Source organism: Mesoplodon mirus (genome assembly GCF_964341445.2).
Source record: "Mesoplodon mirus genome assembly, chromosome: 7".
In the NCBI taxonomy this organism is placed as follows: domain Eukaryota; kingdom Metazoa; phylum Chordata; class Mammalia; order Artiodactyla; family Ziphiidae; genus Mesoplodon; species Mesoplodon mirus.
In genome coordinates, this window is record NC_138983.1 from 6,681,909 (window position 1) to 6,703,597 (window position 21,689).

At 44.2% G+C, this 21,689-nt stretch overlaps 1 protein-coding gene across 5 annotated transcripts in view; it reads right to left on the reverse strand.

Moving 5' to 3' along the window:
- Positions 1-21,689, reverse strand: part of PACS1 (phosphofurin acidic cluster sorting protein 1) — a 143,266-nt gene that overhangs the window by 24,020 nt on the left and 97,557 nt on the right. For all 5 annotated transcript variants that reach the window (XM_082627591.1, XM_082627590.1, XM_082627593.1 and 2 more), the window contains exons 3-5: positions 4,400-4,489; positions 2,912-3,037; positions 161-305 (exon numbers count right to left, since the gene is read on the reverse strand). In XM_082627591.1, the coding sequence (XP_082483717.1) occupies positions 161-305; positions 2,912-3,037; positions 4,400-4,489 (361 nt within the window). The remainder of the gene's footprint in view (positions 1-160; positions 306-2,911; positions 3,038-4,399; positions 4,490-21,689) is intronic.

Consider the following 21,689-nt stretch of genomic DNA (forward strand, 5'->3'; position numbering starts at 1 on the left):
CTCCTCAAGTGGAAACGCAGCTGGGGTGGAGGAGAGCGCCCCGACCACCCCCTTTCATTTCCAGGGAGCTCTCAGCCCCTCTTTCCTAGCAACGTGTTAGGCTTTCCTGGGATGGAGATCAGCTGATGGGGAGGGCTTCCCACCACCGCACACGTCCTACCAGACAGCTTGGATTTGATTCCTTCGTGGTCAATGGGCTGGCTGGACAGGGAGTAGATCTTTATTTCTGCCACAGGCACGGAGACATCCTTCACGTTGCTGTGCAGGCCAAGTACCAGGGCGCCTTCGTTCGGGTGCTGCATCACCTATGAGCACGGGGCGGCCACGGACACACCTCGCTATGGACAGTGCCGCAGGGCAGCCCGTTTTCACAAATCCCAACGGACAGGCGAGCCACTGGGAACGGCGTTCTGCTAACACATTTTCTTTTTCACTATCTTCCAGATTCACGCCTACTGTTCTCCTATTGCCTGTCTCACTTTACCTTTTTTTTTTTTTTTCTTTTTGGCTGTGCCACGCGGCTTGTGAGATCTTAGTTCCTCCGCCAGGGATTGAACCAGGGCCCACGCAGTGAAAGTGCGGAGTCCCAACCACTGGACCATCAGGGAAGTCCCCAGTCTCACTTTAAAACTACTTCCAGAAGTGTCAGCCACGGGTCAGGCCACGTGCTTAGAGATAAAAATCAAGGCCTGAGATTGAAAATGACTGCTTATCTCTAGGACTGCATTTTAGTTTAAGTCTTTCACAGAGAGACTAGCTCTGAAGGCTGCATGAGGCCGGCCTGCAGACCATGGCCACCTGTACCAGGCCACCTGTGCCTGGCAATAAGGGCTTGACACAGCTGGCAAAACGTGCCATCCACATACTTCACTCCCCCCAGGCCCTCTTTCTGATACAAAACATGAAGAGGAGAGAAAGATGGGCTGGGACTATCTCATCTTTTACTATGGCCACAAAATTTTTCTTACTTAATGTTCTAAAATACAGAAATAGGTTTTAAAATTGATTTGTGGCCCCTTTCCTCTTCCCCTTGGTCAGGGCTGAGAAGATTCACCAGGCACAAATGAGCAAACATACTGAGAAGGGAATTAAAAACATGAAAAGGAGAAAGGCTAGAGGAACCCCAAAGGTGCTGACTGGAACTGACTGGAATGTGAGCTCATGATCAGATAGATACAGATGTGGAAATAGACATGATATGTATGTATATACATGTGCATATGCATATGTATACATGTATTTCCTAGCTCCGTCTGCTGAGAGGGAGGAGAAGCAATGATACCCCAATTGGGAAAATGAGCACCTCTAACATCTAGATCTTGGTTTCTAAATACCATTCTTTGCTAAAAGGAACCAGGGCTCTTTGGAGGATCAGTTCATCCTGAGGCTGGGTCAGGGTAAATACATGATGAGCCTGTAATATTTTGTACCAGAAAGTAAAGAAGCATGTAAAGAACGATGAGGCATATAAAAAAGGATATAGGAATCAGCTTGAAGAGGCTCTTACTGGCCAAACTCGAGATAATTTGAGCATCAAAATAAATAATGATAGTAGCAGACTAAACCCCGCTGAATTAAACAGGAATCCACAGATCCATAACTGACACAAAGAAATGAATCAATCAGTAAATGGGGAAGAAGGGAAAGCTGTATCTTACAGCAGACGGCCAACTAATAAATAGAGAAGGAACGGTGGGATTGGAAATTCACTGTCTGGCAAACATCAAAGTAATGACTGATTCCGGCAAGAATCATTAATAGAGGCTAAAACTACTTGGTGAAGATATGAGGGGAAAAGAGACTGTTATATAGTCTCAACATATCTCCTCCCCATAAAATGTTTTTTTTTCATTGGTAAGAACCAAATATGTATTAATTAACTTTATACTGGAAATCCTGGCACACACCATCCTGAATTAACCAAGCGATAAGAGTTGGCCTCACCAGTGACGGAACAAATCAACACTGAGTGCTGTGTGCATTACTGCTGCAGTAATTCTGCCAAAAGTGCAGAAGCTGAATGTAAATCTTCAGAAAACATCAGACACATCTGAACTGAGGCACATTCAGTAAAGAGCCTGGGGCTTCCCTGGTGGCGCAGTGGTTGAGAGTCCGCCTGCCGATGCAGGGGACACGGGTTCGTGCCCCGGTCCGGGAAGATCCCACATGCCACGGAGCAGCTGGGCCTGTAAGCCATGGCCGCTGAGCCTGCGCGTCCGGAGCCTGTGCTCCCCAACGGGAGAGGCCACAACAGTGGGAGGCCCACGTACCGCAAAAAAAAAAAAAAAAAAAAAGAGCCTGTACTCTTAAAAAATGTCAAGGGCATGAAAGACAAAGAAAATCCAAGGGACTGCAGGTCGAGGGAGACGAATGAGACAAGAGCTAAGTGCAGCCCATAATCCCAGATGAAACCCTGGGCCTGCAAAGGACATCCCTGAGTCGCTTGGCATGACCTGGGTGGGGACTGCGGGTTAGAGGGCAACCCTGTGTCGGTGCTCATGTCCTGATCTTCATGGTAGACCCAGTACGTATTAACTATGTGTGATGGGGCACCAGCTTACTTTTGGGGGTTCAGAAAAGAAAACAACTGCATAACGTGTATGTAGGAGACAATATTAAGGCAGATGTGTTAACACTGATGAATCTGAGTGAAGGGTAGATGGGAATTCTTTATACTATTCTTACAACTTTTCTCTAAGTTTGACATTTTTTTAAAAGTTAAAGAAATAACTTTTCATGAGGGAGAAAGTTCTCGATAAAAAGAAGTGCGTCCTGAATTTCCAATAAAAGAATTAATTTGTAACACAGAACACCCAAAACACCCAAACAGCAGGCTGGGAAAATCACTGGCTGGGCTGGTGTCTCTCGTAGGCTCCGAAAGGCTGACTGTCCAGAGGCCGCCCTCTCTCACCTCTGCCATGTTGATGAGCCCCACGGCCAGGGTCTTATAGCCCAGGATGGTCCGGTTCTTGTAACGCTTTCTCCTCTGCAACATGATCTGCAGCTTGTTGGCATCTCGCTTCAGGAAATGAGGGTACTGCCGAGCACAAAACAGAGCCGAGCACAGTTAATCAGCAACTGGGTCCTCGGTGGGTCTTGGTGCTGCGAGAGGACGTGCCACCTTCCTGTGCTTCACTGGCTCCCAGCTGCACGAGGGGGTGATAGGGGCGAGGGGAGCACCTGGCTTCCACTCCGCAGCGGGGTGGTCCACACACGCTCAGAAAACAGCCTCCTCCCTTGCCAGATAATCGGGTGTCCGTGCACTGCAACCTGGGGTACTGGCATTATGTGGAGAGACAGACATACTAGGACGGATAAGGAGGAGAAGGGAAGGGATGGAGGTTGCAGTATGGGGGCAAAACAAGACTGAAGCATCCGCCTCTGCTGGGGGGCATGGCGTGGATTACCAAGGAGAGGAGACGGGGCTGAGTGCGGTGGGATGGTGGGGTTAACAGCTCTGTCTGAGGAAAAGGGGAAGAAGAATGAGAGGCAAAGCATTACATACAGGATGGATAACCAACAAGGTCCCCCTGTAGAGCACAGGGAACTATATTCAATAGCCTGTGATAAACCATGATGGAAAAGAATATGAAAAAGAATGTATACACACACACACACACACACATATATATATATGTATAACTGAATCACTTTGCTGTACAGGAGAAATTAACACATTTTATTTTATTTTTTAGTGCTTTTCATTTATTTATTTATTTACTTCACATCTTTATTGGAGTATAAATGCTTTACAATGTTGTGTTAGTTTCTGCTGTACAACAAAGTGAATCAGCTATACATATACATATATCCCCATATCCCCTCCCTCTTGAGCCTCCCTCCCACCCTCCCTATCCCATCCCTCTAGGTCGTCACAAAGCACTGAGCTGATCTCCTTGTGCTATGCAGCAGCTTAACACAACATTTTAAATCAACTATACTGCAATTAAAAAAAACAGGGTTTCCCTGGTGGCGCAGTGGTTGAGAGTCCGCCTGCCGATGCAGGGGACACGGGTTCGTGCCCCGGTCAGGGAAGATCCCACGTGCCGCGGAGCGGCTGGGCCCGTGAGCCACTGCTGCTGAGCCTGCGCATCCGGAGCCTGTGCTCCGCAACGGGAGAGGCCACAACAGTGAGAGGCCCGCGTACCACAAAAACAAAAACAAAAAACCAAAGAACGATTTGTGGTGTACTTTTCAGCAGCCCATCTGGGTCTTGGCGCCCTTGCTGTGGCTGTCTGGGTGATCGTTCTGGTCCTCCAGGCCGGCCACAGAAGCTCTAGGTGACTTTAAATCACTGGGCTATGGCTGTTCTCAGATAAAACAGTCTCCAGATTAGAGGACTGTTCGGGATTGGGCTAGACATGGCATATTAATGACCTACGACTGAGCAGGTTCCCACCTGCAGGGAGAAGGTTAACTGGAGCTCCGTTTCCACCAACCCACTGGCTGGAAGGATGATCTCGTTGGAGCGAAGAATCCTTTTTGAACCCTGAAACCAAGAAAAAATAGGTCAAAGCTGTATCACCAAAAATCAGACCAAAAGAAATACTGTTTGCACACAACATCTAAACTCTACAAAGATTCTTACCAGTTCAAGTATTCCACCAGTCTTTTTGTTGTACTTGATCAAAATCAAGCCACTACCACAGATATGATTTTACATGTATTATGCTGTCCGTTTGCAAAGGGTTTTCACATGAAAATGATTTGTTATTGCATCCGAGTTCTCCTCTCCCACCGCTCCTGAGGGAGAGGCAGTGGTGTCGCACCCCAAGGCGTGGCAGTTCTCCCCACGCACCTCAGCCGCCCTCCTCCCGTCTAACTGACACTTCGGCCACACTGTTCTGTCTCTGGGCATTTCCACATGCTGTTTTCTCTTCTTGGATATTCTTTCATGCTTCTGTACACAGCTAACCAACTCACCTTCCCAGTCTCAGTTTGATATAATTATTTTTCCAGGAACTCTTCCTTTTAGCGCGACTCCCCCCGCCCCCGCTTCCCGTGTCGTGCTCCCCGGCACCCCCGCTCTGCCAAACCTAACGCTGGGTTAAACACCATAGTGTTTTTAGCTCTTAAAAATAAAGTTGGGTTAAACTGTTCCTCAATGTAAAAAGAGATCAGCAGGAGAGCCTGAGGAATGCCCGTATATTTATAAAAATTACTTTAGGGCTTCCCTGGTGGCGCAGTGGTTGAGAGTCCGCCTGCCGATGCAGGGGACACGGGTTCGTGCTCCGGTCCGGGAGGATCCCACATGCCGCGGAGTGGCTGGGCCCGTGAGCCGTGGCCGCTGGGCCTGAGCGTCCGGAGCCTGTGCTCCGCAATGGGAGAGGCCACAGCAGTGAGAGGCCCACGTACCACAAAAAAAAAAAAAGACTACTTAAAAAAAAATTGAGTTTAACACAGTGAAGTGCCCCGATCTCCAGTATACAGATCGATGAGTTAGTAAATGTATATACCCGGGTAACCCACATCTATATCAAGATGTAGAGCATTGGTATTACTCTGGAAAAATCCCTTGTGATGCCTCCCAGTCAATCCTGCACTCCTGTCTCAGAGGAAAGCACTGTTCTGAGTTCTTTCACCATAGGTCAGTTTTTCCTGTTCTAAAATTCCATATAAATGGAATCATACAGTGTGTACTATTCTGGTCGGGCTTCTTTTGCCCAACATTTATAATGTGTCTGAGGTTCATACAGGTTGTTGAGTGTATCGAAAGCTTGTTCCTTTTTACTGCTGAGCAGAATTCTGTCCCATGAATGTACACGTGTGATTTCCGTTCACCTGTCACTTAACACTTCACATTTGGGGTGTTTCTAGTTTGGGACTATTATGGCTAAAGCTGCCATTCTTTTTTTTTTTTTTTTTTTTTACCTGCCTATGGAGGAATCAACCAGGTCCAGCGTCTCTCAGAGCAGAGGAGCTGGGGTGTGTTGTGTCACTTATGAAGTGAGTGCTCCCTTGTGCCATAAAGAACCCAATCCAAGGCCTGCCACTGAGGATGTGCTTAGCAAACATTTGGTGAATGAGTCCAATTGGAGACTCATGGATAATTGAGGACCTCGAAGAGCTTTTGTTTATGTCAACATAATAGAAATTAAAGGCGAAAAATGTAAATATTTTCTTTGTTCGTTTAGAAATAACATTTTAATGGAAAAAAACCCCTGTTTTCCAAAACAAGAAAAATTATAAGAGTGGCATTGTTTGTTCTTTGCAAATCTCTTTAACATCTGGTTTAATAGAAGAGAGCTGGATTTTCCTACCTCCAATATATTGTGATATTATACGTCATGTAGCCTCTTGAAGACTCCCCTGTATACTCATGAGGAAAAAAAATACACAAGTGATGCCTTAGTATTATTATGAAAAGATTCTTGATCTAGTAGATCCCCTGAAAGGCTCTCAGGAACCCCAAGCAGTCTGGGGAACCACTGCTCTATGGTATACATCTACCAAGGCAATTTCTGGGAGATAGGTTATGCACATTTTTAACCTTACTGAATATTTCCAAATTTCTCTCCAAAGTGGTTATGACAGTTTATACCATCAGAAGCAGCATTTGGGAGTTCCAGTTTCTCACATCTGAGTCAAAATTTGGTATTATCAGAATTTAAAAATTTTACCATTCATGAGGGGTATGTTTTAAAATTTCATTTCCCTGATTACCAGTGAGGTTGAACATATTTTTTTTTTGCTTTATAACAAATTTAATCAGTTATACATATACATATGTTCCCATATCCCCTCCCTTTTGTGTCTCCCTCCCACTCTCCCTATCCCACCCCTCCAGGCGGTCACAAAGCACTGAGCTGATCTCCCTGTGCTATGCGGCTGCTTCCCACTAGCTATCTACCTTACGTTTGGTAGTGTATATATGTCCATGCCGCTCTTTCACTTTGTCACAGCTTACCCTTCCCCCTCCCCATATCCTCAAGTCCATTCTCTAGTAGGTCTGTGTCTTTATTCCTGTCTTACCCCTATGTTCTTCATGACATTTTTTTTCTTAAATTCCATATATATGTGTCAGCATACAGTATTTGTCTTTCTCTTTCTGACTTACTTCACTCTGTATGACAGACTCTAGGTCCATCCACCTCAGTACAAATAACTCAATTTCGTTTCTTTTTATGGCTGAGTAATACTCCATTGTATATATGTGCCACATCTTCTTTACCCATTCATCCGATGATGGACACTTAGGTTGTTTCCATCTCCAGGCTATTGTAAATAGGGCTGCTATGAACATTTTGGTACATGTCTCTTTTTGAATTATGGTTTTCTCAGGGTATATGCCCAGTAGTGGGATTGCTGGGTCATATGGTAGTTCTATTTGTAGTTTTTTAAGGAACCTCCATACCGTTCTCCATAGTGGCTGTACCAATTCACATTCCCACCAGCAGTGCAAGAGGGTTCCCTTTTCTCCACACCCTCTCCAGCATTTATTGTTTCTAGATTTTTTGATGATGGCCATTCTGACTGGTGTGAGATGATATCTCATTGTAGTTTTGATTTGCATTTCTCTAATGAGTAAAGATGTTGAGCATTCTTTCATGTGTTTGTTGGCAGTCTGTGTATCTTCTGTGGAGAAATGTCTATTTAGGTCTTCTGCCCATTTTTGGATTGGGTTGTTTCTTTTTTTGTTATTGAGCTGCATGAGCTGCTTATAAATTTTGGAGATTAATCCTTTGTCAGTTCCTTCATTTGCAAATATTTTCTCCCATTCTGAGGGTTGTCTTTTGGTCTTGTTTATGGTTTCCTTTGCTGTGCAAAAGCTTTTAAGTTTCATTAGGTCTCGTGTGTTTATTTTTGTCTTTATTTCCATTTCTCTAGGAGGTGGGTCAAAAAGGGTCTTGCTGTGATTTATGTCATAGAGTGTTCTGCCTGTGTTTTCCTCTAAGAGTTTGATAGTGTATGGCCTTACATTTAGGTCTTTAATCCATTTTGAGCTTATTTTTGTGTATGGTGTTAGGGAGTGATCTAATCTCATACTTTTACATGTCCCTATCCAGTTTTCCCAGCACCACTTATTGAAGAGACTGTCCTTTCTCCACTGTACATTCCTGCCTCCTTTATCAAAGATAAGGTGACCATATGTCTGTGGGTTTATCTTTGGGCTTTCTATCCTGTTCCATTGATCTATCTTTCTGTTTCTGTGCCAGTACCATACTGTCTTGATTACCGTAGCTTTGTAGTATAGTCTGAAGTCAGGGAGCCTGATTCCTCCAGCTCCATTTTTTGTTCTCAAGATTGCTTTGGCTATTCAGGGTCTTTTGTGTTTCCATACAAATTGTGAAATTTTTTGTTCTAGTTCTGTGAAAAATGCCAGTGGTAGTTTGATAGGGATTGCATTGAATCTGTAGATTGCTTTGGGTAGTAGAGTCATTTTCACAATGTTGATTCTTCCAATCCAAGAACATGGTACATCTCTCCATCTATTTGTATCATCTTTAAATTCTTTCATCAGTGTCTTATAATTTTCTGCATACAGGTCTTTTGTCTCCTTAGGTAGGTTTATTCCTAGATATTTTATTCTTTTTGTTGCAGTGGTAAATGGGAGTGTTTCCTTGATTTCACTTTCAGATTTTTCATCATTAGTATATAGGAATGCCAGAGATTTCTGTGCATTAATTTTGTATCCTGCAACTTTACCAAATTCATTGATTAGCTCTAGTAGTTTTCTGGTAGCATCTTTAGGATTCTCTATGTATAGTATCATGTCATCTGCAAACAGTGACAGCTTTACTTCTTCTTTTCCGATTTGGATTCCTTTTATTTCCTTTTCTTCTCTGATTGCTGTGGCTAAAACTTCCAAAACTATGTTGAATAAGAGTGGTGAGAGTGGGCAACCTTGTCTTGTTCCTGATCTTAGTGGAAATGGTTTCAGTTTTTCACCATTGAGGACGATGCTGGCTGTGGGTTTGTCATATATAGCCTTTATTAAGTTGAGGAAAGTTCCCTCTATGCCTACTTTCTGCAGGGTTTTTATCATAAATGGGTGTTGAATTTTGTCGAAAGCTTTCTCTGCATCTATTGAGATGATCATATGGTTTTTCTCCTTCAATTTGTTAATATGGTGTATCACGTTGATTGATTTGCGTATATTGAAGAATCCTTGCATTCCTGGAATAAACCCCCCTTGATCATGGTGTATGATCCTTTTAATGTGCTGTTGGATTCTGTTTGCTAGTATTCTGTTGAGGATTTTTGCATCTATGTTCATCAGTGATATTGGCCTGTAGTTTTCTTTCTTTGTGACATCCTTGTCTGGTTTTGGTATCAAGGTCATGGTGGCCTCGTAGAATGAGTTTGGGAGTGTTCCTCCCTCTGCTGTATTTTGGAAGAGTTTGAGAAGGATAGGTGTTAGCTCTTCTCTAAATGCTTGATAGAATTCGCCTGTGAAGCCATCTGGTCCTGGGCTTTTGTTTGTTGGAAGATTTTTTTATCACAGTTTCAATTTCAGTGCTTGTGATTGGTCTGTTCATATTTTCTATTTCTTCCTGATTCAGTCTTGGCAGGTTGTGCATTTCTAAGAATTTGTCCATTTCCTCCAGGTTGTCCATTTTATTGGCATAGAGTTGCTTGTAGTAATCTCTCATGATCTTTTGTATTTCTGCAGTGTCAGTTGTTACTTCTTTTTCATTTCTAATTCTATTGATTTGAGTCTTCTCCCTTTTTTTCTTGATGAGTCTGGCTAATGGTTTATCAATTTTGTTTATCTTCTCAAAGAACCAGCTTTTAGTTTTATTGTCTTTGCTATCGTTTCCTTCATTTCTTTTTCATTTATTTCTGATCTGATTTTTATGATTTCTTTCCTTCTGCTAACTTTGGGATGTTTTTGTTCTTCTTTCTCTAATTGCTTTAGGTGCAAGGTTAGGTTGTTTATTCGAGATGTTTCCTGTTTCTTAAGGTGGGATTGTATTGCTATAAACTTCCCTCTTAGAACTGCTTTTGCTGCATCCCATAGGTTTTGGGTCGTCGTGTCTCCATTGTCATTTGTTTCTAGGTATTTTTTAATTTCCTCTTTGATTTCTTCAGTGATCACTTCGTTATTAAGTAGTGTATTGTTTAGCCTCCATGTGTTTGTATTTTTTACAGCTCTTTTCCTGTAATTGATATCTAGTTTCATAGCATTGTGGTCAGAAAAGATACTTGATACAATTTCAATTTTCTTAAATTTACCAAGGCTTGATTTGTGACCCAAGATATGATCTATCCTGGAGAATGTTCCATGAGCACTTGAGAAAAATGTGTATTCTGTTGTTTTTGGATGGTATGTCCTATAAATATCAATTAAGTCCATCTTGTTTAATGTATCATTTAAAGCTTGTGTTTCCTTATTTATTTTCATTTTGGATGATCTGTCCATTGGTGAAAGTGGGGTGTTAAAGTCCCCTACTATGATTGTGTTACTGTCGATTTCTCCTTTTATGGCTGTTAGTATTTGCCTTATGTATTGAGGTGCTCCTATGTTTGGTGCATAAATATTTACAATTGTTATATCTTCTTCTTGGATCGATCCCTTGATCATTATGTAGTGTCCTTCTTTGTCTCTTCTAGTAGTCTTTATTTTAAAGTCTATTTTGTCTGATATGAGAATTGCTACTCCAGCTTTCTTTTGGTTTCCATTTTCATGGAATATCTTTTTCCATCCCCTTACTTTCAGTCTGTATGTGTCTCTAGGTCTGAAGTGGGTCTCTTGTAGACAGCATATATATGGGTCTTGTTTTTGTATCCATTCAGCCAATCTGTGTCTTTTGGTGGGAGCATTTAGTCCATTTACATTTAAGGTAATTATCGATATGTATGTTCCTATTCCCATTTTCTTAATTGTTTTGGGTTCATTATTGTAGGTCTTTTCCTTCTGTTGTGTTTCTTGCCTAGGGAAGTTCCTTTAGCATTTGTTGTAAAGCTGGTTTGGTGGTGCTGAACTCTCTCAGCTCTTGCTTGTCTGTAAACGTTTTAATTTCTCCATCAAATCTGAATGAGATCCTTCCTGGGTAGAGTAATCTTGGTTGCAGGTTTTTCTCCTTCATCACTTTAATTATGTCCTGCCACTCCCTTCTGGCTTGTAGAGTTTCTGCTGAGAGATCAGCTGTTATCCTGATGGGGATTCCCTTGTGTGTTATTTGTTGTTTTTGCCTTGCTGCTTTTAATATGATTTCTTTGTGTTTAATTTTTGACAGTTTGATTAATATGTGTCTTGGCATATTTCTCCTTGGATTTATTCTGTATGGGACTCTCTGTGCCTCCTGGACTTGATTAACTATTTCCTTTCCCATATTAGGGAAGTTTTCAACTATAATCTCTTCAAATATTTTCTCAGTCCCTTTCTTTTTCTCTTCTTCTTCTGGAACCCCTATAATTCGAATGTTGGTGCGTTTAATGTTGTCCCAGAGGTCTCTGAGACTGTCCTCTGTTCTTTTCATTCTTTTTTCTTTATTTTGCTCTGCAGCAGTTATTTCCACTATTTTATCTTCCACCTCACTTATCTGTTCTTCTGCCTCAGTTATTCTGCTATTGATCCCATCTAGAGTATTTTTTATTTCATTTATTGTGTTTTTAATCAATGCTTGATTCATCTTTAGTTCTTCTAGGTCCTTGTTAACTGTTTCTTGCATTTTGTCTATTCTATTTCCAAGATTTTGGATCTTGGAAATAGAATCTTGGATCATCTTTACCATCATTATTCTGAATTCTTTTTCAGGTAGACTGCCTATTACCTCTTCATTTGTTAGGTCTGGTGGGTTTTTATCTTGCTCCTTCTCCTGCTGTGTGTTTTTCTGTCTTCTCATTTTGCTTATGTTACTGTGTTTGGGGTCTCTTTTTTGCAGGCTGCAGGTTCGTAGTTCCCGTTGTTTTTGGTGTCTGTCCCCAGTGGCTAAGGTTGGTTTAGTGGGTTGTGTAGGCTTCCTGGTGGAGGGGACTAGTGCCTGTGTTCTGGTGGATGAGGCTGGATCTTGTCTTTCTGGTGGGCAGGTCCACGTCTGGTGGTGTGTTTTGGGGTGTCTGCGGACTTTTTATGATTTTAGGCCACCTCTCTGCTAATGGGTGGCGTTGTGTTCCTGTCTTGCTAGTTGTTTGGCATAGGGTGTCCAGCACTGTAGCTTGCTGGTCGTTGAGTGAAGCTGGGTGCTGGTGTTGAGATGGAGATCTCTGGAAGATTTTCGCCGTTTGATATTATGTGGAGCTGGGAGGTCTCTTGTGGACCAGTGTCCTGAAGTTGGCTCTCCCACCTCAGAGGCACAGCACTGACTCCTGGCTCCTCAATTTGGGATGATTTGTTGTCTATTCATGTATTCCACAGATGCAGGGTACATCAAGTTGATTGTGGAGCTTTAATCCGCTGCTTCTGAGGCTGCTGGGAGAGGTTTCCCTTTCTCTTCTTTGTTCTCACAGCTCCTGGGTCTCAGCTTTGGATTTGGCCCCGCCTCTGCGTGTAGGTCGCCGGAGGGCGTCTGTTCTTCGCTCAGACAGGACAGGGTTAAAGGAGCAGCCTCTTCAGGAACTCTGGCTCACTCAGGCCGGGCGGGAGGGAGGGGCACGGAGTGCGGCATGACGTTGCACCAGCCCGAGGCGCGCAGTGCGTTCTCCCAGGGAAGCCGCCCCTGGATCCCGGGACCCCGGCAGTGGCGGGCTGCACAGGCTCCCGGAAGGGCAGTGTGGACAGTGACCTGCGCTCACACACAGGCTTCTTGGCGGCGGCAGCAGCAGCCCCAGCGTCCCACGCCCGTCACTGGGCTCCGCGCTTTCAGCCGCGACTCGCGCCCGTCTGTGGAGCTCCTTTAAGCAGCGCTCTTAATCCCCTCTCCTCGCGCACCAGGAAACCAAGAGGGAAGAAAAAGTCTCTTGCCTCTTCGGCAGCTCCAGAGTTTTCCCGGACTCCCTCCCGGCTAGCTGTGGCACATTAGCCCCCTTCAGGCTGAGTTCTCGCCGCCAGCCCCAGTCCTCTCCCTGCGCTCTGACCGAAGCCCGAGCCTCAGCTTCCAGCGCCGCCCGCCCCGGCGGGCGAGCAGACAAGCCTCTTGGGCTGGTGAGTGCCGCTCGGCACCGATCCTCTGTGCGGGAATCTCTCCGCTTTGCCCTACCCAGGTATGTGGGGAGTTTCTTGCCTTTTGGGAGGTCTGGGGTCTTCTGCTAGCGTTCAGTAGGTGTTCTGTAGGAGTTGTTCCACGTGTAGCTGTATTTCTGGTGTATCCGTGGGGAGGAAGGTGATCTCCGCGCCTTACTCTTCCGCCATCTTACCCGGAAGTCGCAAGCTGCCATTCTTGTACAAGTCATCCACACAAGTGGATGTGTCTTCTTTTTCTTGGGCGGACACCTAGGAGAGGAATGGCTGGGTCTTAGGGTAGACACATATGTAGCTTCATGAGAAACCGCCAGACTGATTTCCAAAGTGTTAGTACCACTTTCCACCTGCAGCTGCATCTGGCGTGGTCTGTCCTGGACGCGTGGATTCTACTGGCCACGTGCGGAGAGGTCCATCACTGTGGCTGCAATTTGCATCTCCCTGAGGACTCAGCCCATGCAGTGCCTTCTCAGCTGTTTATTGGTTAGCTGTAAATCTCCATTTATGACATGAGTGATCAAACTTCTTTGTTTTGTTTATCTTGTTATTCGCACGTAAATTTTTTATTTATACAAGAAATTGTCAGATATATGCACCGTAAATATTTTCTTGCCTATTCATTTTCTTAATAGTATCTTTTGATGAAGTATTTAATTCTGATCTGGTCAACTTTATTATTTTTTTTCTTTTATGGTTAATGCATTCTGGGTCTTAGCTAAGAAATTTTTGCCCGTTCCAAGTAATGAAGTTATTCTGCCGTATTAGAGTAGATATTCCACTCTGTTTTCCTTTAGGAATGAAAAAAATTTAGTTTTAACTTTTAGGTTTCTTATCCATTTCTAATTTTTGCTTTTATAAAATACAGATTTTGTATAATGAAGGAAGGAAAATCTCCTGAGTGTAGTATTACACAATGCTTTTAAAATTAGAATAGCATTATATTATGCCAGTTAAAAATAATAAAGGAAGCTCTGCCTCATGCATTAGATAATGCTTTTTGTAACCTCTATTATGAACAAGAGTCTTGGCAAAGTTTTCACCTGAATTTATATAGGCTCTTAGGATTTAAGAAGTCTCTGGACAATGAGTCTCAGAAATGCTGAGAATCGAAAATGTGGTTTATATATAGCAGTGGTTTTCAACCAGGGGTAGGAGACATTTGGCAAAATTTAGAGACATTTTTGATTGTTACAGCTGGGGTATGTGCGTGCGTGCGTGATATTTCTAGAGCGTAGAGGCCGGGGCTGCTGCCGACTGGCCTACGAGGCACAGCACAGCCCCATAGCACTGCTGAGAAACCCTGCACAGCTGAAACGTGCTCCGCCCTGAAGACACTGCTTCCTGGGCTGACTGCTGGGCTTGGGGGTGGGGCAGGGTCCTCCTTGTTCCTCGTCAGCAGCTCCAGAACATTCTCCCTTCCACCTCCCCCAAACTCCTGCTTTGAGTGGATGCCCCTAGTCTAGCCTCTCTTCCTGGCTGTGGCTCTTGTCTGTACCTGCCAGCATCCCTGCTCATTTCTTGACTTTAGCTCCTCACGCCCTGTTCTTTCCCCAGCACTACTCCCGCCATAACTCTTCATGATTTCTTTTTTTTTTTTAACGATAATATAACTTACTGATGAAAGCATCCTTGTCTAAATTTCTTTATTTCTTTATTTTTTGGCTGCACTGGGTCTTCGTTGCTGCGCATGGGCTTTCTCTAGTTGTGGTGAGCGGGGGCTACTCTTCATTGCGGTGGTTTCTCTTGTTGCGGAGCATGGGCTCTAGGCACGTGGACTTCAGTAGTTGTGGTACGTGGGCTCAGTAGTTGTGGCTCGCGGGCTCTAGAGCACAGGCTCAGTAGTTGTGGCGCACAGGCTTAGTTGCTCCGTGGCATGTGGGATCTTCCTGGACCAGGGCTCGAACCCGTGTCCCCTGCATTGGCAGGTGGATTCTTAACCACTGCGCCACCAGGGAAGTCCCTCTTCGTGATTTCGACACGTGTGCTTTCCAATGTCCTGGCCCCTAAACCCTGTGGTTTCCCTCTCCCAGTGGTCTTGTCCTCACCCTTGTCTGAGCCCCTAACCCATGTGGTCACACTCTGGGCCTTATGGTTACCGATAATGACGACCAAAGCCTCATCTCAGTGTCATGCACCCCACTCTCTGATCTCCACTTCCCAACTTTCCAGCTCATTCTCGCTTGTTTGTCAACAGCAATAATCCCTTGAACCCACCAGGTGTGTGATCCACTGATCCCCCCACCATGTTTCACTCCTCATGCCCTCGGTCCCGTCTTTCCTCCTCACTCGGCTTAAATGCCCCCGTCAGTCTGGACGAGAGGTCCCTGCACACGCCCTAGCGCCTCTGCCCACTGCTGTTCTCTGCACTCACTTGGTCCATTACAACCCTGTACAAATCCAGCTGCCCCAGCCGAACATGCCTGGAGAGAATCATACAATCTGCTAACTGTTCTGACTTTGACTTCATGACCCCAAACGTGATGTGGGCCTGCAGAGCTGCCCGGCGATCACTGCATTTTCCCAAGTCCGGGCACCAGCCCCTTCACTCCACGAGATGAACTCCCGTTCTTCTTCACACCCCAACGCCTCCTCACCCCTTCCCTCACTCTAAGCGCATAACCTTGATTCCTACCTTGCCGAGAAAATGGAAGCGATAGGAAAAGAACGCCCACCACACTTAGCTCGTTGCCCAGTCTGTATGCCCACATCCCCTCCGGTTACACGGACGGGCTCCCGGCCCCCACCCGATGTCAGCCGCTCCATCCCTCCATCCCTGCTCACGGACTCAGGGAGGCTCTTCTAACCATTCTCTCCTCTCCTATACAATCAACTTCCGTCTCTCTTCTGGATCATTTCCATTAGCAAACAGGTTAATGCTTTTTCTCTCATTAAAAAAAATATCCCCTCTTGTCTCCGTACGTGCCCTGCCGGCTACCACCCCACATCTCACCTCCCCTTTATAGCAAACTCCTCAAGAGCTGTCTACTTTTTTTTTTTTTGCGGTATGCGGGCCTCTCACTGTTGTGGCCTCTTGCGTTGCGGAGCACAGGCTCCAGACGCGCAGGCTCAGCGGCCATGGCTCACGGGCCCAGCCACTCCGCGGCATGTGGGATCCTCCCGGACCGGAGCACGAACCCGTGTCCCCTGCATCGGCAGGTGGACTCTCAACCACTGCGCCACCAGGGAAGCCCAAGAGCTGTCTACTTTTGCTCTTGAAGACTTCTCTCATTGTCTCGTAACTCCGCCACGACTTCCACTGGCAGGGTCTCCGATAACCTCCATGAGGAGGACTCCTCTTTGTTTGCCTCCAGCAGCTCTCCCTTCATGTGGCCTCCTGGACACCTCACTCTCCTGGATTTCCTCTCACCCTCAGTTGCTCTTTCCTGGTCTCCATGTCAGGTCCTTCCTCTCCTCCGTGACATCCTAGTCTTGGGGAGCCTGTGGCCTCAATCCTTAGACCTGTTCTCTTCTCTGTAACGGCTCCCTCCGCTCCTGGGCAGCTCATCCACCTTATGGTCTCAGATATGCTGATGATTTCCCAAACTGTTTCTCTCCCCCAGACCTCTCTCCTGAACTCTAAACTCACATATTCAACTGTCTATTCACTATCTCCCCTTGCATGTGTAACAGCCACCTCAAATACCATGTGATAGGCTGAATTTTGGATATTTCCCCCCAAACCTTCCTTCCCCAGTCTTCCCCATCTCACTTAATGGCGTTTCCACCCTTCTAGTCCCTGAGGCCAAAGCTCTGGTGCTGCCCTCATCTCCTGCCAGAATCACTGTCAGAGCCTCTTAGCTGGGCTTCTTGATTCCTCTTTCCCACCTACAGTCTGTCTTCTATAGCCAGAACGACCCCATCACCTCCCTGTTCAAAACCCTCCAATTCACACAGAATGAAAGCCAGAGACCTTGCCATTACTGCGCACATGCTTCCCCCTACCTCTCTGACCTCATCTCCTCCTCCTCGCACTCTCCTCCAGCCTGACTGCCGCCCCACCACCTCTCCGCCCTGCCAGACTTAAACCTGCCAGCACGTTCCTGCCTCAGGGCCTTGCCTTGGCTTCTCCCTCTGCCTGCAGTGTTCTTCCTCCCGATATTTGCACAGCTTCCTCCCTCACCTCCTTCAAAGTCTTTGCATGAAAGTCATCTTCTCAGTGAGGCCACCCCTGACCACCACATACGATGTGTAACTTCCTCCACCCCAGGGCATGGCATGCTCCATCCTCTTCACCGTATTTTATTGATTTGACATCCCCCCCGCCACCCCACCCCGTGCCGCGACATATCACCTTCCAACAGCAGCGGCCCTCACTGTTTGAACTCTCACTATCCAGATATATGCTATAAATACCTGTAAACATTTCTGTCCCAAACGCATTATCTGAACTGCAAACTTGTGAACGTGAACTTGCGCATGCGGGTAACAGGATGTAGCTGCGGTGCAGCCACAGGATCATGGCCAGCTCATGCGCTTTCGAAGCATGGCACAGTACTGTTCTCATCTTTGCCAACCTTCTCCAAAGATTTAGCCCTTCATGGGTCCCAGTATTTGCTTCTTCCAGGTGCCAGGCACTACCAACTTGAGTCCAATTTCAAAATTACCTTTCTTAAAAATAATTAATTAATTAATTAATGTTTATCGTCTCTTTCCTTCCACTACAATGATTAATCTTAAACTTTTCAGTCTCAGGATCTTTTTAGACTCTTAAAAATTATTGAGGACCCCAAATAGCTCTTGTTTATGTACATGTATCTTTCAATACTTACCACACTAAGAATTTAAACTGAGATATTAAAAATATGTATTAATTCATTTAAAAATAACTGTGATGAACCTATTGTGTGTTTACATAAAAATATTTTTATGAAAAATATCTTCTCTAAAGCAAAAACAGTTTATTAAGAAGAGGGCATCGTTTTTTAATGTATATAACAGCTTTATTAGAATATAATTCAAATACTACACAATCTGCCCATTTAAAGTGTGCAATTCCATGGCTTTTAGTACATTCAGAGTTGTGCAACCAGGAACACAATCAATTTTACAACATTTTCACCACCCAAAAAAGGAACCCCGTACTCATTAGCTGTCTGTCGCTCTGCCAACCTTCCCATCCCTCTAGCCCTAGGCAGCCTCTAATTTAACTTTCTGACTCTATGGATTTGTCTATACTGGACATTTCATAAAATGGAATCATATAATATGTGGTCTTTTGTGACTGGCTTCTTTCATTTAGTATGTTTTCAAGGTTCATCAATATTGTAGCATGAATGTACTTTATTCTTTCTTTAAAAAAATTAATTAATTAGGTTGCATTGGGTCTTACCTGCAGCATGTGAGCTCCTTAGTTGGGGCAGGCAGGCTCCTTAGTTGCGGCTCACAGCCTCCTTAGTTGTGGCATGAGAACTCTTAGTTGCTGCATGTGTGTGGGATCTAGTTCCCGGACCAGGGATTGAACCCAGGCCCCCTGCACTGGGAGCAAGGAGTCTTAACCACTGTGCCACCAGGGAAGTCCCTGTACTTTATTCTTTTTTATTGCCAAGTAATACTCCATTGTATGGATATATCACATTTTATTTATTCATTCATCAATTAATGGGCTTGGGTTGTTTCCACTTTTCAGACATTACGCTGCCATGAACATTTGTGTGCAAAGTTTTGTGTGGACATGTTTTCATCTCACTTGGGTAATATTTAGGAGTGGAACTGCTAGGTCATATGGTAACTCTGTGTTTAACCTTTTGAGGAACTGCCAGACTGTTTTCCACAGTGTCTGCACCACTGTACACACCTAACAGCTGTGTATGAGGCAGATGGTATACTTTTACACTTCTGTGAATCTCTTTGACATCTGGCTTAATAAAAGACAACCAGGTTCTCATATCTGTTTCTCTAACCAATCTGTTAACAAAATATTGTTTTGGTTGAGTATATTAAAAAAATCCAGACTGAGAGAGATACGAAGTTAGAAAAAGGAAGAACATTTTAAAAGCCTTTTCAAATAATGGTGGACTATTTTTCTTTGATAGTATACCAAAACTCTACAAGTGGTAGTCTCTTAAAGGTTAGTTGCAAAGTAGAGCCTGAAACCATATCAATAAGGTTTTATAGTCTGTTATATATTAAAATCCAGTCAATTAACAGAAAAAGGATATCACTGGAAAAACTGGGAAATTTGAATAAAGTCTGTAATTTAGTTAATAGTGTTGTACCAATGATAATTTCTTAGTTTTGATAAATACCATGGTTAAGAAAGATGTTAACACTGGGAGAAGCTGCGTGAGGGGTATATGGGAACTCTATGTACTACTCTTGCACCTCTTCTGTAAATTTAAATTTATTTCTAAACAAAAATTAAAAAATAAAATCCAATCCATTGACCTGTTTTGTTCTTTGAATGGATCTTTACCCAGCACAATTTTGTGACCTCATGCATTGGTCATTTGGAAAATACTGGTTCACTGAGTTACGCGAATCTTTCAAATGTTACTCATTACACAATATAAAAAATCACGACAGTTACTATCACCACAGACCTTTTCAGGAAAGTCTTTAAGAACTGGGAAGCTGGGACTTCCTGCTGGCGCAGTGGTTAAGAATCTGCCTGCCAGTGCAGGGGACACGGGTTCGAGCCCTGGTCTGGGGAGATCCCACATGCCTCAGAGTAACTAAGCCCATGAGCCACAACTACTGAGCCTGTGCTCTAGAGCCTGTGAGCCACAGCTCCTGAGCCCACGTGCCACAACTACTGAAGCCCATGTGCCTAAAGCCCGTGCTGTGCAACAAGAGAAGCTACCACAATGAGAAGCCCGTGCACTGCAACGAAGAGTAGCCCCTGCTCACTGCAACTAGAGAAAGCCCGCGCAGCCATGAAGACCCAATGCCGCCATAAATAAACAAATAAATAAATAAATAAAAAGAACTGGGAAGCTGTTAAGCTTACAGTGACAAAGACAAGTTTTCCAAAATTCTGGTTTTCACTTGAAAGCTCAAATGTCATTTATTATTGGCCTAAGATATTCTCAGTTGTTTCCCTCAAAGTGGGAAACCGTTCATTTTCTGAACGGGCTTACTCTGTTCATTTTCAAGAAAGTATCTTCCAAATACCTGAGTCTGAATAACCAGTTTGTCTGTAAGCCCCTCTTTCAAGTACAAATGGTGTTCCATGAAAAAGCAACTACTTCAGTGCACAGCTCAGTTGTATGAGGACTTGTCCTCGAGACAACGGTAGCCTCCTCTGTGAAGCAGGAGCGCTGTATGCGCATTTCCGTTTCATCACACAGACTATTAAAAAGATGTATATTCCAAGGTTGAGACAAAATAAATTAACAGTTTTTACTGCTTCTCCAAGGACATTCTTAAGCAAAACTGGCTTTTCATCTCTTCCTTCTGGTTTGCGATGGTAGGCAATACAATGTCTACTGACCTTCTGGTGCAGCTGCCCTGACTTGCACTAAGGGCCAGCCAGCCATTTTTACCAGCCATTGCTCTTGTAACTTCAATGCAAATGTCAACGTGGTGGAAAGGGCAAGTAAAGCCACAGTATTATCATGAAAACAGTTTGGATCTTACGTATCCCCTGAGAGGGTCTTAGGGAGCCCAGGCTCTGCAGACCTCATTTTGAGAACTGCTGCTCTATCAGCACGTAAAGGGCCTTAAAGGCAAGGGTTTGGGTGCGTTTTGTTCGCTGCTGAATCCCCTGTGCCTAGAACACTTGGCCTATAACAGGTGCTCAATAAATATTTATTAGATAAATGTGTAAATGAATAAATAAGTGACTGGATAAAGGGATGTGATAACATCTGTAATTACTTTCAGCTGCTTGGAAGTCAAGCAATAAAAAATTTAGGATATTTGTAGCTTTTGGATATAATTTAAAATTTTACAGAATGCTAAATATTTAATCAGGAAATAAAAGGCATTATTTCTTTTGGCAAAGGCATTTAACTGCAGGGATGCAAAAGCAGCAAGGAACTTTCAAAACTGTACCAACAGTGTTTGCACTGGAAAGCAACTGCTTTTAGCTATGCAAATAACTCCCGAAAACTGGAACACTGCCCGTGACCTAGAAACAGGTGCGAAATCGGGAAAGGAGGAAAAGACACCGCAAGTTTCCACTTGCCCATCATGGTCCCACACTTGTTTTTTCAACCCACAGTGTCTGGAAACGTTTCACAGAATCGAGAGGAATTATGCACAAAGATGAACAGGGAGCCTGAATATAAGGGACACACAGGAAATCATAAGGAGTAATTAAAGAGTTTCAAGTTTTGAGGACTAAATTAACATAATGTATTTATCTCAGAAAGAGAACTGAGGACCTCAGTGTATGGTTCACATACTGCGGAAGTGCTACAGACGTGGGTTTTAGTGAAGCCAAGAAACTGCTGCACAACAAACAGGTGAGCCAGTAATCAAATGTTCTGGTTAGTAGTGAGTTTCCTTACAGCTCACTATTTTTCCATGAAATAGAACTCAGTAAATACACCATTCTTAAGCTGAAGGATTCCATCGTTTAATGGTTCCAGAGGCATTTCAGACTCTCAGTAAGCTTTAGGGATCGTCATTAAAAGGGACTGATCAGTTAAGGAAGCCCTGGTGTCGGAGTTTAATGTCTACATAC